Genomic DNA, 17,517 nt, shown 5'->3' with positions numbered 1-17,517 from the left:
TGTCACCAGACAGCCCCAGGTATTGTGTGATCCCAGTGGACAGACTATTATCAAGAAGTTCTTCAAACTAAGCACCCAAACTGCAGGCTCATTCTTGATTCAGATTATAGATTCACAGCAAGCAGTACCATCCCACAGAAAATCAGATCTGCGACGAAGTATCAATACATCTAAATCTTAAAATGTGTCACTAAGATGACACTTCAGGAATTGCACTGTGATTGAAGCAAGACACAGACGCAGTTGTGAGGAATAAACAGTAGCTCAGGTGGAGATTCCCACTATTTTATACCAGTGACCCATGAAAGCTTCTGTCTGCTATGCCGTGACCCATACAAAATAACACAGTTGACTCAGCTCAGGCTCTCAGCCCAAAAGCTCCTGACATATTCAGCAATCCTGTGGGTAGTCTTAGCACAGTTAGGTGGAGGTGAAAGTTCAGAGTCTGAACTATGCTCTCACTCTGGAAGATGGTGGTCTATGGATACCTCCCACTCTGGCTACGTGGTCTATGGATAAAAAGAGGACTTCAATCCCCAGAAGCATCACTTGCATTCAGAGCTCAATTAACACACTGCATATTCCATCTGCCACAGAGAAGGGAAGGATGGTCAAGCAACCTGGCCACTGTCCTACATAATGACCCAGGTGTCCCAGATTTAGGTAATTTACCTAATCCTTCTTCTTGTCTTCTTGATCTTTTCGAAAAAGGGATAATGGCAATTTCTTACCTAATAGGACTGCTAGGAGACATTACGACTCTAGACTCTCAGACACAAGTCCCACTGCTCTCCCTGATTTATGGAACAATAGCTTCTCACACTGACATCTAATTATTTTGCACTGCAATGGGGTATGTAATTGGGTGACCCAGTCTCAAGATCCCTGTGGGTAACTTTAGAGAAGACTGTAAAAAGCAACTATGACCAGAAATTACATGGTGCATCAAAAAAAAGACACATATTTACTTCAGAACCGGCTCTGGCGTGAGCATGGTACAATCAATCTCCAGGATTTGCTCCTCCTGAATAAAGTGCTGTCTCCATGCCTGGATGATGTTGTTCTTCAAAGCACACCCAACTGGCCCAAAGTCATACAGCCCACTGACACCTGCGAAGAGAAAAAGGTACAAAAAAAAAAATGTAGTAGGTGTGAGATTGTATGAACCTGCCTTGTTCGGAGGAAACGTGCTTCCTTCTCACTGTTTCCATCAGCTGGTTTAAGTCTGAGGTCATTTTCTGAGCTTGAAGCATCAGCTTCTCTGTGCTAAAGAGAATGTGCCTTACTGTAGAGAGCTTTTTACATGAAGACTGAAAGTAAACTTATGAAGCACGTAGACAGACCCTGCCTTATGCACTAACCAATACAGTTCAGTGGCAGAGCACACTGGGGCAACAGGTAATGGTAGAAACCAAAACTGATAAATACCTGCAACCAATAACTTGTGGTAAAAGCCACACTCCCTCCATCAAATGGATTTTATTTTGTGGAGAGTTTTGTAGGAGCAATCTATCTGAAGGAGGAATCTGAATACAGAAGTGAAAATGCGTGAGCCAAAGCAGTATGTTATTGTCAGTAATAAAACTTATTTGACAATCATCACAAAGATTTAAAAAAAGCCAATAAAAACCTAGAGTATTTATTTTAGTACCTTAGGTGAAAGAGCAGCAACCATTGTGCTGTCCCTGCCCACCCCAAGCTGCCTCAACCAGCTGTCTGAAACTTAACAGGCACATTTGTTCACCTGTACAATAAAGTTCATTGACAAAGTTCACTAAGGTAACAGGTTCTAAAGTTCACAGTAGCTTTGAGCATTATCTTGCCAAGGAAAGCTCAGATAGATGAATGGTTACAAAGAAATAAACTGATCACCCCCTTAAACACCAAAACACCCTGCCCTTCTGCAAAGAAACCATCTCCTACAATGCCATGCTGAGAACATGTATCCGAAAGTCCACTCATTTACGTTCAGAAAGCAAAAGACAAAATTTGAGGCCTCTCCCCACTCAAAGACTATAGAAAGGGGAAACTTCTAAAAGGCTTACAGACTCAAGCAGGAAAGTTTAAAGCCAACTTAAAAAAAAAAAAAATTATGTTGCATTAATATAACATTGCAAGAGTACAGCATTTCACATAGCTAGAAAGACCAGAACATTAGGCTAAAGGGATGAAAATGTAAATTTCTTCAAATCCATACCTCCATAAATAGAAAAGGCTTGATCATAGAAAAACCTCCTTTTCAGGGTGTCTTCCATTTTAACTCTGTCCACAATGTCATCTTTGGGCTGTAAGGCCAGCTCCTGTAATTCAAGTAAATCAAAACCAGTTAATAGCTCCCGTTTCTGGCAGGAGGAGAAATCCTCTCCATTCACCACTACAAGTCAAAAGTCTGTAAAGACCATTTTGAAGCAAAGGTACCCTGCCAACATGCTCATTTTTCCGAAGAGGAACGGTCACACTATGATTCAAGCAGTCCACTACGAACATGATTGTCTCACTGCAGCATTTTACACACTCAAGGTAGACTCATCTGTCCTAACTTTCAGACAACAAAGTCTGAGCTAGTTATTCCCAGCTTTCTTTACAATCACTGGAAAGAAAGGCCAATTTCCAAAGCAATTCTTCTAACCTATTTCCCTCTCCTGACTATAAAAAGAGCTCAGACTACAAACATCTAACTCTTGGCATATATGAAGTTTTCAATAAAGTGTTCCTCACATGAAAGAACATTTGACTATGAAAGTTACAAGCATCATCATCCTTGTACTCTCAAATGTGTGTATTCAGCTACTTGTACAAAGAATATCTATTTGCAAAATGCAGGCTTTCCCACACGTGGCTCCCTGCACTCAGAAAATTTATTTCGAGTAAGTACCCAAATGCCCTGACTAGATTCTGTGAAAATGTTTTACAGCAGGCTCACCACTTTATCTGAAAGCCTATGATTTTTGCAAGCAACTCCATTTGTGAAGTCAACAGACTTGAAAGATTTTCTTCAAGAAAGATGTTATGATAATTAAAGCAGAGTTAATAAAAGAAGTTTAATAAATTAATTCAGCTTCTCCTAAGTGACTAATGCTGCCATTTTGAACAGCCTTTTGGTAACAAAAAGTATCGTGTGACCAATAATCCCAAACTTTTCTTTTTTTAGCCTCTATAACGACAAATAAACATGGTCTAATTTTAAAAGCACTGTACCTCTGCTGCTCCTATGAATTAGCATAAACCAAGGAATAACTGCACGAGGGACAGAGTCAAAGACAGAGAGCGCACATGACAGCACGCACTAGAACAGTACTTTTAAAGCATGGAAAAGGAATCCATTTGGCACCCTCTGCCTAAAAACATGGAATCGTATTTCACAATGACCAGGGTTTCTTAGCAGAAAGGATAGCTTTTGCCCAGAGATGGACAGAAGGGGAGCAACAGCGACACAGTCCAATTGTGAACTGGCAGGTAGAAATGGCCAGCAGCACAGGAATGACTGGAGGAGGTACAGAATTCTGTAGAGCCTCTCTTCTGCTACCTAAAGAAGTTAATGAACTAGTGCAGAAGTCAAGGAAAGAGTCTCTTCTTTCCAGCAAACATTCATAAACATAAATATATTCATAAATAGAAGGCAGAAAAGTGCCTGCATTAGCTAGCCTTCAAGGGGAAGAAAGACCCTGTATAGGAGCAGAATCATCTACTGGCTTACAATATGGTTTGAGGACGTAAAGCTATGGAATTTTAAACACTCAACTGCTCTGCCCTGTTGAAAGCTTCAAGTTCAGAGCCACTCTATCTTTAAGTAGGAATTCCAGGGCTTGAAAATTGCATCCGCAGCTGTTAAAGCAAACAAGCATTCACACTGCTGCCTTGCACTCTGCAAAAGGTGCAAGAGACTGATGCGTTGCTGGAAACCCCATCAAGAGAGAAAGCCTATATTGGAGTGCTGCACTCACAAGGGCAGATGCTGCGTTTGCAAGGTCGTTCTTGCACTGACAGGGATACAGCCTACACAAATTGTGTAACTGGCAAGCACGCCTCCATACCGCATCCTACAGGCACTCTTCCAACAGAAAGGTGGAGCTCACAGGGATACCAAGACTCCTAACCTGCCTTGCTTCGTCCCTCTACATCAACCTTCAGAGAGCTGGGAAACTGAACTGGGAAAACATTTAGAAACTATTTACTCCAGGACAACCTAGCTATCGATCCAGGTTTCATGCAATGGTTTCAAAGCACAGTTCTATGATGAATACTAACTAAAAATGACATCTTTTTACTTGGGTCAAACACATGGAAACAGCTAGTCGTAACGCCAGATCTGACAGAGAGTACTAACTGCCTCAAATAGGAGAACAAATAGGGTCAGCTAGCTTCAATTCAGGCATACTCACATTCTCACAGTAAGTTAGTTGCAAGCAGCGGTGTATTTATTTATTTATTCATTTATTTTTAAGAGTACCACCAGAGTACAACTACAACAATTTTTATATGAAACACAAATTAGAAAGAATCTGCACATCTGACTGTTTTTATGCGTCGGGAGTTTCTGTTGTTTCAGTCTGAGAAGGGGAGGGAAGTTTGCTGGATAAGGAAGTGTACTTCTACTTGTTTATTCATCTAGACAAAAAAAAAAACAAACTGGAAGTTCCGTCTTTTCATTTGCAGAAAGACTTTTCAGAGCACAACTGCATCTCTTTATGGCTAAGGAAAAGCATAGGCTACTTGAAACATCTCCAGAAACTTTGTTTAAACTGTAGCAAAATGGTTTCTCAAGAAACGTGTTCTATGTCAGTCTGGGAATTTAAATGCTGAAGATGAAACTCACTACAGCAAACAGCATGTCCTCTCACTGTAAACAAAAAACAATCTACATAGTAAACGAAGATTAGTGGCACATACACTGAATTTTTGCTTTGACTATAAACAACCCAAACTCATTTATTTGTTCACACACTGTGATTTAATGCTAACAGGTATTAGCATAACAGAGAAAGAATTGTGGAAAACACAGGCATGATTCGTGTCAAAATAAAATATGGTGTGATAAGTGTAATTGTTGTACCCTGTGTGGATCTGAAATGATGTGTGATCACTATAACCTGTATAATAATTGTGATGAATGTTGGAATCGTATCGAGAATATGCAAGAATAAAATATAGATGAGCGTGCTTCTTGCTCGGAACAATGTAACCGCTTCTTAGAAACTCCGCCTTGAGCTGATGCAACCTCTGCTGAGAAAAGCCCGCGGAAAGACAAAACCCCACCACTTTCACCAGATCCAACAGGAGAACAGCGCGCCAAGAGGCAGAGACCTCCAGACTTTCAAAGGACCCAATAAGGGACGGACATGTACCCCTGCAACTCGACTGATCCGATGGAGGAAGAGCAGGACGACTGTCTGGTAAAGGGGGATTGGTCAAGACGCAGGTGAGAGAGTATAAAAGACCCTGCTGTGAGAACTCGGGGTGCGCGGGGCAGAGCTGAGACTCCCCACGCACCCAGCGCTGCTTTGCTGATTGCTTCTCACCCTAAACTGATTGAACCCAAACAAAACCATATGCTTATTATGAAATCGGACTTCAGTCAATTGTATCAGAATGAAATGGCCACTAGTTGGAAACTTGCAAACTATTTCAGAAGCGATTCAAACCGTCTGCCCTACTATGACTGTTCAGCCCAAATCAATACTGTAAAAAAGCATGAAGTAGAGACTTCAAGGCTTTTCAGACAGAACTGTGGAAGTCAAATTTAATTTCCAGACTCACCTTCGCTTCTAGGATCCTCTTCCGAGCTTTGAGCTCTGCTACAGCTTTGTCTATATCCACCTGGGGAGCTTTCTCTTCCTTCAGCTTCCTTACCAGTTCTCCCTAGAAGGAGGAGACAAAACACAAGATATAGATTCTTTCTTTGAATGCCATAGACAAGAACTCTCCTTCTTTCAGCTTCCCTGGCAATCCAAAAGGAGTTGCGTCCTGCCTCCACACAGGTCTCAAGAGGCTGCTTCAATTGGTACAAGTGAGAAACACTTACAAATTTGATCTCAGCGTGCAAATACACTCCTGTATGCACCACTTCACAGCAGATTTCCACAAATCCTAGTTTTCCGTTTTGGAGGATACACTAACATTTGGATTCTCAAATGGTTAATAGAGGCTTTGTGCTCTCTTCCTTGGTAATAAGTTTTCTCTTCCTTCTACCCATTCCCTGTTCTTCAAAATTTATGTCTGTTTTAGCCTTCTTTTCCTCTGCCATATCTGTTCAAAACTGGCCAGTAATACATACATTTTTGGAAGAAGGTCTCACAGAAGACAGACATTTCTAGTCAAATGTCTAAGCAAAGAAGGTATTGCATTATCTGTAAATATTGTTATTGTTTTTAAAACTTGTCCAGTAACTTTGGGAAAGAATGGAGTAAAAAAAAAAAAAAAAAAAAAAAAAAACAAAACCAAATTAAAAAAACTACCAAAAAAAAAAAAAAACCAAGCAAAGACTAAACATTTCAGAGCAACAAAACCCTGCACTGGGCTTACACTGAGGTCTTGACCTGAGTCAAACCACCATCATGTTGTAATGGTTCCAAAAAGGTCTCTTTGCCCTGTGGGGACGATTCTCCCCTTTCATCACAGGGAAGTGCACAACCCCTAAATACCCAGCAGTGTGCTTTTCAGAACATGATCCTCAGCAGTCATGTCTAGCTTGCTCTTGGAGATAAGTTAATTCAAAGTCTTCCTTTCAGTCCACTCTTCTTCAGCCAAAACCAAGGTCTATCCTGAATTACTGAGAAGGACAAAGGAGCTGACCGAGGAGGAAAAAGCACAAAGATGTCAATGCCTTCTCAAGTGGGATGTTCTAAGAATGGGATGTTTCAAGTTCATAATTTTTCTTGTATCTTGCACTTCTCTATTAAACAAAAAAAAAAAAAAAAAAAGAAAAAAACACAACCCAAAGAGATTGCATTTCCACAATACCAGCTTCTTCATAAATTCTGAGCTTTTCTGACATTATTATAGGCAACTGAGAAATCAGAGAGAATACACAGATTGCCATTCAGTAATCAGATTAGAAAAGCTAAAAGTGCTTCAGAGACTAAAGGGTTCAAAGGCTAACTTCATTAATAAAAGGAGGAAGACTGAGTTAAAACAAACACACAAAAAGAAAAGAAGGAAATACACAATTCCTGTAAGGCCTCCTAACTGCGTCAGTTACAAGAACAGAACAAAACTGATGTTTCCTTCCTGTTAACTAGTTATACCAAAACATTAGAAGTTTCACTTTAGGGCTGACTTCAACTGCCATTCCTGGGTAACGTGGCAGAGGGAGGGATCTGATTTTTTTTTTTTTTTCTTTTAAAGTAGTAAATCCAAATTGCCTTTGTTGAGCTAGGGGGTCTGCAGTGGAAAAACATCAAGGCAGCAGCAAAGCAGCTACTGCTGACTCAACAGAGCTATCACCCTGCTCATTGCTGAGCATCTAAAAGCAGCACACAGCAACTCTTTGTCCTGATCTATAAGTAAGAGTACTCAGGAGAGAAGAAAAAAAAAAAAAAAAAAAAAAAAAAAAATCACAAAAACACAACTGTAACAAATAATTATGTTTGCTGACAGGACTCAATCTAATTAAAGTTACTATCTTGAGCCCAACCCAGAGGAGGAGTGCACAGCAGCACTTGATGTGGCAAATTTTGCTGCAGCTTTGTCCCACAGACCAGTAAAGCAGAGAGGGATCCACCCCTGGATCTCGGCAGCTTATTGCATCAGGCACTGCTGCAGGAAGATATGCTGCTCACTTTCCTCTCCGTAGGTTAAGAGTCCCTGAGGTTTAATTAAACCGCTTCTCCATGAGCTGACAGACAGGGTCCCCTGCATCGTAAGGTATCAACTATACCAATCTTCATTACTCTCTTCTATTCCTCTTGTGCAAACATCACAGTGAATTACTACTGTCAGCTGTACGATACAATATCCATGGTCCCAGCTATACAAATTTACCCACAAACCTTCCCTTGGCATGCCACACTCCTCCTTCAATCCCACAGGCAGCCAGAAAGAAGGGGTGCACTGATACTTTAAAGGCAAATGACAGCACCCAAGATACAGGATTTTAAAATAAATAAATTGGCTAGTTCTAGAGAACATCATCTTATTTACAAGCTCTCTTGCCAAGGCATTATGCTGTACAGTGATTCATAATAAAAACTCATTGAAGTGCTGGCATAATTAGAGGGCAATAAATCCACTCATTTAATGTGAAAACACATGCACAAAACTAGGAATATATGGGACACACACGTAGCTATGTGTGCAGCTAAGCAGAAGACTATGGATTCAGCCACTTAAAGGAGGCATGTAGGGAACCCACACGCACAGGTCTTGCTGCTGAAGCAGGGAGGAAGGGGAACTGCCATGTGCTGTGAGCAAGCACCACTGCCATGAACGTACACAGCAAGGGTACCCAAGATCAAGACTGACTTAGGAAATAAAAAGACAACAAGATCCTTCTCCGGTAAGAAGGAAGCTAAAGGTAAAAGCTTCATCCGTGAGGGAAATGGAAAGAGAAAGCAATGCGTTCCCGGCTAACAGGAGACAGCTACTTATCTAGACAAATAAGAATGATGAAATGGAAAATGTGCGAAGGAATTACCATCCCTTACTGCATCAGGCAAATATGCAAGTCTAAAGAATATCAGTTACCTCCAAACCCAACACAAACTCAGCTCTAAAGGGATGTCACCGTGTGTGTGACCCTATGGGACGAGGAAAACTATGCAGGCTGTTTTGTAAAGAAAACGTGAAGAGCCAGGTAAGGGGTCCTAAAAGCGTGACCAAGTCGGCCCTAGGTTGTGCACAGAAGACACATCAAGCCCTGGAAGAGGAGAGCCAGGTAGGGTGACGCACAGATCCTGTTCGGCAGGACAGCCCTCACACACACGGGCGCTGCAGGGAGGGGAAAGGGCTGCCTGCGGGAAACCCCCGCACGCTGCACCCACGCACCCACCCCCCGCCAGCCCGGTCCTCTGGGACCGGGCAAGACCCACGCGAGGGGAGGCACCCGCAGACCCCGCACCCACGGGGCGCGCCCAAGGGAACCGACGCTGAGGGCGGCAAGCGGGTGGGAGGCCCGTGGGGAAACTCCGCGGGGAGCGCACCCCCCCACGCAAGCCGGCTGGGCTGAAGGGGAGGACAGGGGGAGGACGGGGGACGCACCCCCCCCCACGCACACACACACAGAGCCGCGACCCGCGGGGTCGGAGCTCCGGGTGAGTCTGTCACCCACACGACCTCCCCCCCCCCCCACCCCGCCTCAGCGAGATCCCCGTTCCCCAACCGGGATCTCCCCCCCCCCCAGCTCTGCAGCGGGTCCTCCCCGGCGGGCGTCCCCCGCCTCAGCGGCGCTCCCCTCAGCCGGTGTGTGTGGGTGTGGGTGTGTGTCCCCTCAGCCGGGCCGAGGCCGGTTACCTGGTGCCGCACAGCCTGCCGCAGGGGCGCCAGCAGCGCCTCGGCTTGCGGACCGTCCATGGGGTCGGCGGCCGGGGCTAGCCGGGTGCGGAGCGGAGCGGCGGGCGGGCGGGCGAGGCGGCGGCGGAGGAGGAGGAGGAGGAGGGCGGGCAGGGCGCTACGGGGCGGCAGCGGCATGGAGAGGCGCGGCGCGCCGCCCTACCCCCCCCCGCATGATGAAATCCCGCCCGGCGTAAAGCCGGCCCGCGCCCCGCCGCCGCACTTTCCGCACGGGCGGCGGCGGCCCCGCCGCAGATTCGGCACGGCGGCGGCGGCGGCGGCGGGCCGCTAGGGGGCGCGCGGGAACAGCCCGCCGTCACGCACACGTCGCCGACACTACACACACACAGCGCCCCCCCCCCCCACCACCACCACCACCCCACGGCGCTTCTGGGCCGCAGTGCGCCTGCGCGGGCATCATCCCCCACCCAAACATGCTACTACAGACCCCCCCCGCGGGTGTGCGTGGAGCAGGGGCGCTTCCCGCCTCCCCCCCCCCCCGCACACGTGACACCCCTCGGGTGACACATCACCCCCAGAAGTGCAGATACCCCCCTTCAAGTGGGGGGGCACCGCTATCACAGCCCCGGACACCCCCCCATACACCCCCCTGTGACACCCCTCGGGTGACACGTCACCCCCAGAAGTGCAGATACCCCCCTTCAAGTGGGGGGGCACCCCTATCACAGCCCCGGACACCCCCCATACACCCCCCTGTGACACCCCTCGGGTGACACATCACCCCCAGAAGTGTAGATACCCCCTTGGGACACACACGCACGCCCCACGACACCCCTCGGGTGACACATCACCCCCAGAAGTGTAGATACCCCCCTTCAAGTGGGGGGGCACCCCTATCACAGCCCCGGACACCCCCCATACACCCCCCTGTGACACCCCTCGGGTGACACATCACCCCCAGAAGTGTAGATACCCCCTTGGGACACACACGCACGCCCCATGACACCCCTCGGGTGACACATCACCCCCAGAAGTGCAGATACCCCCCTTCAAGTGGGGGGGCACCCCTATCACAGCCCCGGACACCCCCCCATACACCCCCCTGTGACACCCCTCGGGTGACACGTCACCCCCAGAAGTGCAGATACCCCCCTTCAAGTGGGGGGGCACCCCTATCACAGCCCCGGACACCCCCCATACACCCCCCTGTGACACCCCTCGGGTGACACATCACCCCCAGAAGCGTAGATACCCCCTTGGGACACACACGCACGCCCCACGACACCCCTCGGGTGACACGTCACCCCCAGAAGTGTAGATACCCCCCTTCGAGTGGGGGGGCACCCCTATCACAGCCCCGGACACCCCACACACACCCCCCTGTGACACCCCTCGGGTGACACATCACCCCCAGAAGCGTAGATACCCCCTTGGGACACACACGCACGCCCCACGACACCCCTCGGTTGACACATCACCCCCAGAAGTGCAGATACCCCCTTCGAGTGGGGGGGCCACCCCTATCACAGCCCCAGACCACACACCCCCCCGGCCCCACAGCTGGGGCTCTACCCACACAGGCCACTGTGTCCCCTTGTCCCACGGCCACGTCCCCAGCGCGTGGCTCCCGCCGTGGGGCAGGGAAGCGCGGGGCGCCGTGGAGGGCGGGAGGGGGAAGTGTTATTTTTTCAATCAGCTGCAGCATTTGAGCTCCAAAAGCTTTGTAGCTTTTGGGCTTGGCCGTGTTTTGCTTTTCCCTGATCCACCGTCTTTTCCTGCCGCCTGCCTGGGGACTGCGCCCCGCTGCTGGACCCCTCGGGCTGGGTTTAGGGCAGCAGGCAGGAGGCCAAATCCTGCTCTCCTCTGCAGACACGAGTGTGGTGGGTCTTCCCCGGGGAAAAAAGGACAACGCCGTGTCACAAAGAAAAGCCGTGACGAGTGCTGGTGCCACAGGAGAATGTCCCATCCCTGGGAATTAAAGCCCTCCATGAAGAAGAATCCAAGCACTGGTTACATAAATCAAAATTTAAGACCAATTAAAAAAAAAAAAATACGCTTCCCACACATGCTTTCCCCATTGCCCACATCCTCCTCCCCATCTTCCCTCTGCCTCCTCCTGCTGCCTGGGACCAGGAGCATGGGCACTGCTGTGATGTTGGCGTAATTGGAGTATTCAGGCTGCTATTTTGTACCTGTCTGTTTATTTGAGAGACAGCCTCAACCTTGTAATGAATGCATCTGAATATTTATCTGCTTGTTCTGAATGGTATATTTGTATTTCAAATGCTTAATTGTTATTTTTATTTAGCTGCAAATTGCTGTTTTTATTTCATTGGCGTACCTACTTGGAAACCTCTCTAGCGTGAGGTTAATGCTGAGCTTTTCTCTATTCCTGATTAGTTTTTTTTAATTAATCCAATGCTCATAAGAGCATAAGGACTCTGCAAACCCCTTCTAGCTTGTCATGGCTGTCTAAGATGTGAAGACGGTGGAATCAGCCCCAGAAAAATCTGGCTTGTCTGGAGGAACGGGGAGAGAGCAAACCGGCCAGGACCGTGAAAGAAACGTGGGCAGGACCCAGGGAGACGGGAAACCCCAGTGACCAGGAGTAGCTCAGTTCTCCTGTGCTGAACCTGGAGGACCAGCTAGCAGTGCTTCTCCAAAATGCCTTTTTTTCCCCCCCTACCTAGATTTCTCCCCCATCCCTAGCAGCTGAGGATGCTTGATCCCCAGGGCAGCACCCTGCAGCCCTCCATCAGGAGGATGCAGACGTGCCAGGCTGGTGCCTTTAGCCTTTTTCCCCTCGATAAAATCCTGCCTTGCACACGCTGCTGACCCCAGCAACATCTCTCCTTGAAGATGAAACACTCCTGGGACCGGTTCCTAGTGCCGTGGCTGGCTGGTGTGGGACAACCTCAACACAAGGGCCAGAAAGACCTTCTCTCTGCCCATTCCCATCTAGCTGGGGGTGCAGCTCTTCCCATAAAGGATTTTAAAGTGCATCTGGCTGAGAGCACCTACAGAGCAAGACTGAACTGTAAGACCTGGCCTTGTGAATAAATCCTTCATGACACATTTGGTTGCCCATGCTCTGAGCTCACATGAGGATTGGACTGTACAGTCAACTTGAACTTTTAAAGTCAATTTGGTTTTTTAGATAAAGGAACAAAGTAATAAAAGGAGAAAAAGAGGGAAGAAAAAGAGAGTGGACAAGTTACCCGAGCAAGATTAGAGGGTAGGTAGGGAGCGCACAAGGGAGTCCCGACTGCCCCTTTTGCAATGGTACTGCTGAAGACTGACAGCATGGTTTAGGGTCCTCGAAGCCAAGGCACACTGCTGGATCCTTGCTGGGTTGTGCAGGAAGGGTGGAAAATGAGGCAGTATTTTGCACCAAACCATAGCTGCAAATGAGAGACTGTGAGCAAAGTGGACCCCCAGAACTGGGTCACACCCGAGGTTGGCTGGACCCCATCTCTAAGTTGATTTCAGTGGGAGGGGCTAGATATTTCTGGGAATCATGAGGAAGCTAATATCAGAGCTAAACCTAAAGCTTTATATGAGTGTGGAGCTGCGTGGGCTTCATGCCCGATGGAGGGTCTGTGGACCAGGGCACAGACCCAGTATGTGGTTGTACCATCTCCCCCATCCCCTTGGGTCTTGGGGTGCTGCCAACCTCCTGAGACCCACTCCAGCACAGAGCATGTCCTGGTGCTGCAGGGAGCCCCGTTCCTCGAGCTGGTTTGCAAGAAAGACCCAGCACTGGCTTCATTTTCAGCACCTCCATGGATGGGTGAACCACCAGCGCTCCTGAGCACATCATCACTGCTGGTTAACATCTTGGACTGTCCAGAGCCCAGGTTTCTTCCCTCTTTTAAATCTGATCCCAGCTCTGTGTCTCTTTGCAGTCGATAAGCGCCTTGGGGAGGCAGTCTGAGGATGCCCACATTGGGTGTCTGCTCAGCAGCCCCTCCAAAAGGACCCCATAGGGCTGTGGGGCAGGATGGGACCGTAGGGAGTGCGTTACTCCATCCTCTTCTGGGGTAGCCTTTGAAAAGCCATCTCCATTTCCTTCCCTGGGTATGAGGCTATGCCGTAGGGATGAAATCGGACATGTACCCAACCCCTGTGGTACAGGGGAGCCCCCAGTACAAGGCGGGGGGGGAATGATTCATTGCATGAGGGAGTTTTCAGGATGGGGCTAAGGAAGAGGGGGTTCAGGCGTTCAGGCATCCCCTCCTTCAGCTTGCAAATTTTTGGGTGCAGAAACAGAGAGGTTTCAGCACCCCCTGAAAGGTCTGGGCGAGTGTTAAGGAGATATGAGGTCATGGAAGGGAGAACAGAAACGTGGCCGTGTCCTCCCTGCTCCCCTTTTCTGGATCCCTACTGGGGCCAGCAGCAGGGTGGGAGCAGTGAGGCCACAAAACGGGAGGCAGGAGGGAGGGACGGGGGAGAAGGGGAGAGCCCTGCTCCTGCCACTGGGGATTTCTTCTGCGGGAGAGAAAAAAAAGAGGGGAAAAAAAAAAATCCTCCGCAGAGGCGTGAGGAGGGGGGAAAAAAAATACACACAAGCAGGACTACATGGCTCTTTGGTACAGCCTAGCTCGTCAGTTTGCAAATACGTTTATGCTCCACCGCACTTACGCCTCGGTGCATTTTCCTGGCAGATACACAAGACCCTCTGGCAGAAACCCCACCCCGACATCCCCCGAAACATAAACCGATCGCCCCCCCCTGCATGCGGAGGGTTGGGGAGGGGGTCGAGGCTTTGTTTTGGAGTGTTTTTCCCCGCGCGGGTGGGCACCCCGGGCCCGGTGCCGCTAGATGGCAGGCGGCCCCGCTCCGCGCCCCGCGGCCCCGCTCCGCGCCCCGCGGCCCCGCCGCCCTTCCCGGCCCCGCCACGGGGCCTCCCAGTTTTCCAGCATTCCCGCTGGGTTTTGGGGAGGTGCAGCGTGGGCCAGAGTTTCCGTCCAGGGATGCCTTTACAAAACCGAGGGGCACCCGAGCCCCAGCAAAAGGGTCTTTCGCAACGCGAGGCGACGGCGAGGACCGACCTCCGAGGCTCCGACGCCTCCGGGCTGCCTTTCCCCGAGACAAAATCCTCCCTTCTCCTTCCCCCCCCCGCCCCCGCTTTTGGTTTCTTTCTGTTTTTCTTTTTTTTTTTTTTTTTTTTTTTTTTTTTTTTCTCTCAGTAAGGCTGCCTGCTTTTCCCCACCTCATTTCAAGCATCAAGGTAGCAAAATCAGACAGATGCATCCCTCCAAACACAAGCTGAGCCACAGCAACGTGCATACAAGGTTCAAGATGATTTCGCAGCACTGGGGGATTTTTAGGCTGGCAGTAAACTAAGCAGGGCCGGAGGCAGGCACATAAATGGCTTAACCCAGCTTTCGTCTATAGGGCTGCATTTTTTTAGCTTTCAAACCAGGGAGGCTGCATCCAGCCTGCTTCTAGGGTACAGCCCCCAGCTCCTGATTTCCCCCAAGCTCTGTTTGGGGGATGTCTGGGGAAAGAAACAGCTGGCCTCATCCAAACCCACAGCACAGAGCATGCAAATAACCATGGGATAAAATGTCCCCGGGCCCTGCTTTCATCTCTGGGTGTAAAGTTAGCTGCAACAACCACCTCTGCTCTTTTCGGTGCATCCCTCCTCCTATGAACCGTTCAAGTGTGATGCTGCTCTGCCCCTGGGCACCAGGCTGCTGGCTGCAAGGAAGGATGCTCTGAGGGTGCATCAGCGTTGTGGGGCTTCCACGTGCTTTACTTTCATCACCCCTATTCTGGATACAAGGAATTGGGCTATGTGGCGGAGGGGCAGACACACTGTATGTTACTGAAACTCATCCCCTCCTGGGACAGGGCTTTTTTTAGACTGAAATAGGAAGTGCAAACCTCACCCTGAGCTTCCTCTAGGGTTTAGTTCTTCCTAGAGTTTTCTCCTTGCTGAAAATTTCTTTTCTGCACCTCTGGCCCTGATCTAGCTTAAGCACATGCTTAGTTTCAAACCGCCTAGCCCCCTGCACTCCCACAAGTGCCTTCTTGGATAGGTCCCCTTGCCCCCTCTCACCTTGGGAAAGCTTGTGCCTCTCCATCCTTCTACTGTGAGATGATGAGTCTCCTCTTCTCGCTGTCGGCAGCTGGAGGCCGGGACATCAACTTGCTTTGCTGTGTACCAGCCACAGAATTAGTCCTGCACCTATGCAGGGAGAGAGTTGTCAAATCTCTGGTATGTGCCATCAGGGCACCTGAATGCTGCACTTGAAGATCCGGGGTCCCCAAGCATGAGCACCCATAGCCCTGAGAGCTAATGTCTATAGATCTGCCCATCCTCATTCTCCCCGCTCTTCTCACCAGGGAATGGTCAGGTAATGCTTAAATCACCCTTAATGCCTGTGAATATTTGATACTGGCTGAGATGGACAAGCAAAATGCTGGTTGCTGTCACTGACAGGGACTCAAAAGCTTGACCCCCATGTCAATGATGTGCCACAACACCCTTTCTCCAGGGACTGGGACCATCAGTGCATTTTGGCACAGGCCACCAAAAAAGGTCTGATCCATTTGGTCACGCCCATCTGACACCTTGGACCCAGGCAGTCTCCCAGGTTTGGCTGTGCAAGAGCTCTCATAGAAATTCAGGTTGCTTTCCCGACCCTTCCACTGATGTGCATTTAAATTCTGCAAACCCTAATGCAAGGATTTGAAATGCATATTGATTCAGGGCCTTTTATGGATGCCTTGCAGAGCATATTAAAAATAATTTAAAACTTGCATTCCAGTATTAATGACTCTTGTCTCCAGCACTTTGCAGTGATTCAGTCTTGACTTCTAATTGAAACACTTTAGTTAAGACAAATTCCTTCAGGCAGAGAAGATGAAGTGCCCTTTAAGGTGTGTGCTGTGGAGAGGCTTTCGACCTCAAGGTTCCCAAATTGCAAAGCGGCTGTGGCATTCCTGGAGAGGAGTCTCTGTCCTTTAAGTGGGTTTGTGTGGGTTGTCCTCCAAGGAACCATTTATTTGGACTTCCCCTCAGGGTTCTGCTGATTTGAGCACAGGGGGCTGCAGAACAAGCGTTTTGCTGCGCTGGCACTCAAGGCAATCACAGGAGAAAGATTAATAACCTCCCTCAGCGGCCAGTAACTGCACCCACATGCAGCACACATAAAACAGTGGCACCTCAGCACTGGTGATGCTTTTATGTCCCACTTCTGACAGCACCAGTGCATATACATGAAACAAACAAATCTGAGCCAATTATTCCTGTCGCCAGGTTGAACGTACCTCCTTAGTCATGTTTACTTCTGCCTCTACATCTGATCCCAGGTGGCTTGTTCGTAGCCTTGAAGCTCAGGTCTGAAAGGGCACCTTGGCTTGAAAACATCCCCTGGAGAGGATGTGGCATTTTGTAGAAGGAACAACAAGAAATGTCATCTTGGGGCTGCCAGGGTGAATACAGCCCAGCTTGATGGAGACAGCAGCCTATTTAGTATTTGCTGGCTCCACGGTGGCTGACATAAGGGACAGGGGTCTGTATTGTGGTTTGGTGTAGAAGAACAAGATCTTTCATGCTGTGGAGGCTTACTTCAGTGCCATCATTCTGCTCCATGACTGGAGCCTTCAGCAGAGTATGGGAGGGGGTTTGTCTTTGTATTCCCTTTGCCTCCAAGGAGAGACGAGCCCACAATAAGTGCAAGGGCTCGGGTGGGTGGTGTGATGTCAGGTCCAGTGCTCAGCCCACTGGGGTCAATGCCTACGTGGGAAGCCGGAGCCCTGACAGCCCTCACTCTCACTGTTTTGTGATCAGAGACAACTGCATCTGTGAACCCGCCTCCCCTCCTGAGCTCTTAAAGGAAATCAGTATTTTCCATCCAGTCTCTGGTGGGACAGGCTATTGAACATCAATCAGTGCCTTCACCTCCATGCATGGGCCCAGAGCTGGGGGGGGTAGCTCTGAGACCACAAGGATTTCCAGGCTGCATGGCATCGGCGCAGGATCGGAGGGTCCCCCTGAGCACCTGAGGGGACCTCTGACCATGAGAGCCAGAGATTCGTGACTGACCACAATCTATTACT

At 48.9% G+C, this 17,517-nt stretch overlaps 1 protein-coding gene and 1 long non-coding RNA gene across 2 annotated transcripts in view; one reads left to right on the top strand and one right to left on the bottom strand.

The window, feature by feature from the left end:
• GARS1 (glycyl-tRNA synthetase 1) overlaps positions 1-9,667 on the bottom strand; it is a 29,815-nt gene extending 20,148 nt beyond the window's left edge. Inside the window, exons 1-4 of the mRNA XM_042801888.1 lie at positions 9,448-9,667; positions 5,758-5,859; positions 2,198-2,300; positions 969-1,110 (exon numbers count right to left, since the gene is read on the bottom strand). Coding sequence (XP_042657822.1) covers positions 969-1,110; positions 2,198-2,300; positions 5,758-5,859; positions 9,448-9,624 — 524 coding nt within the window. The 5' untranslated portion in view covers positions 9,625-9,667. The remainder of the gene's footprint in view (positions 1-968; positions 1,111-2,197; positions 2,301-5,757; positions 5,860-9,447) is intronic.
• On the top strand, positions 8,793-12,648 carry LOC122154319. Its single transcript, XR_006166207.1, has 2 exons — positions 8,793-9,248; positions 11,317-12,648. It is a non-coding gene; the product is annotated as an uncharacterized LOC122154319 (long non-coding RNA).
• The last annotated feature ends 4,869 nt before the right edge of the window (positions 12,649-17,517 follow it).

The sequence above is a fragment of the Tyto alba genome, unplaced genomic scaffold (genome assembly GCF_018691265.1).
Source record: "Tyto alba isolate M040663 unplaced genomic scaffold, T.alba_DEE_v4.0 Super-Scaffold_38, whole genome shotgun sequence".
Lineage (NCBI taxonomy): Eukaryota > Metazoa > Chordata > Aves > Strigiformes > Tytonidae > Tyto > Tyto alba.
The sequence above is the reverse complement of the archived record's forward strand: the minus strand, read 5'-3'. Positions and strand labels throughout refer to the sequence as shown.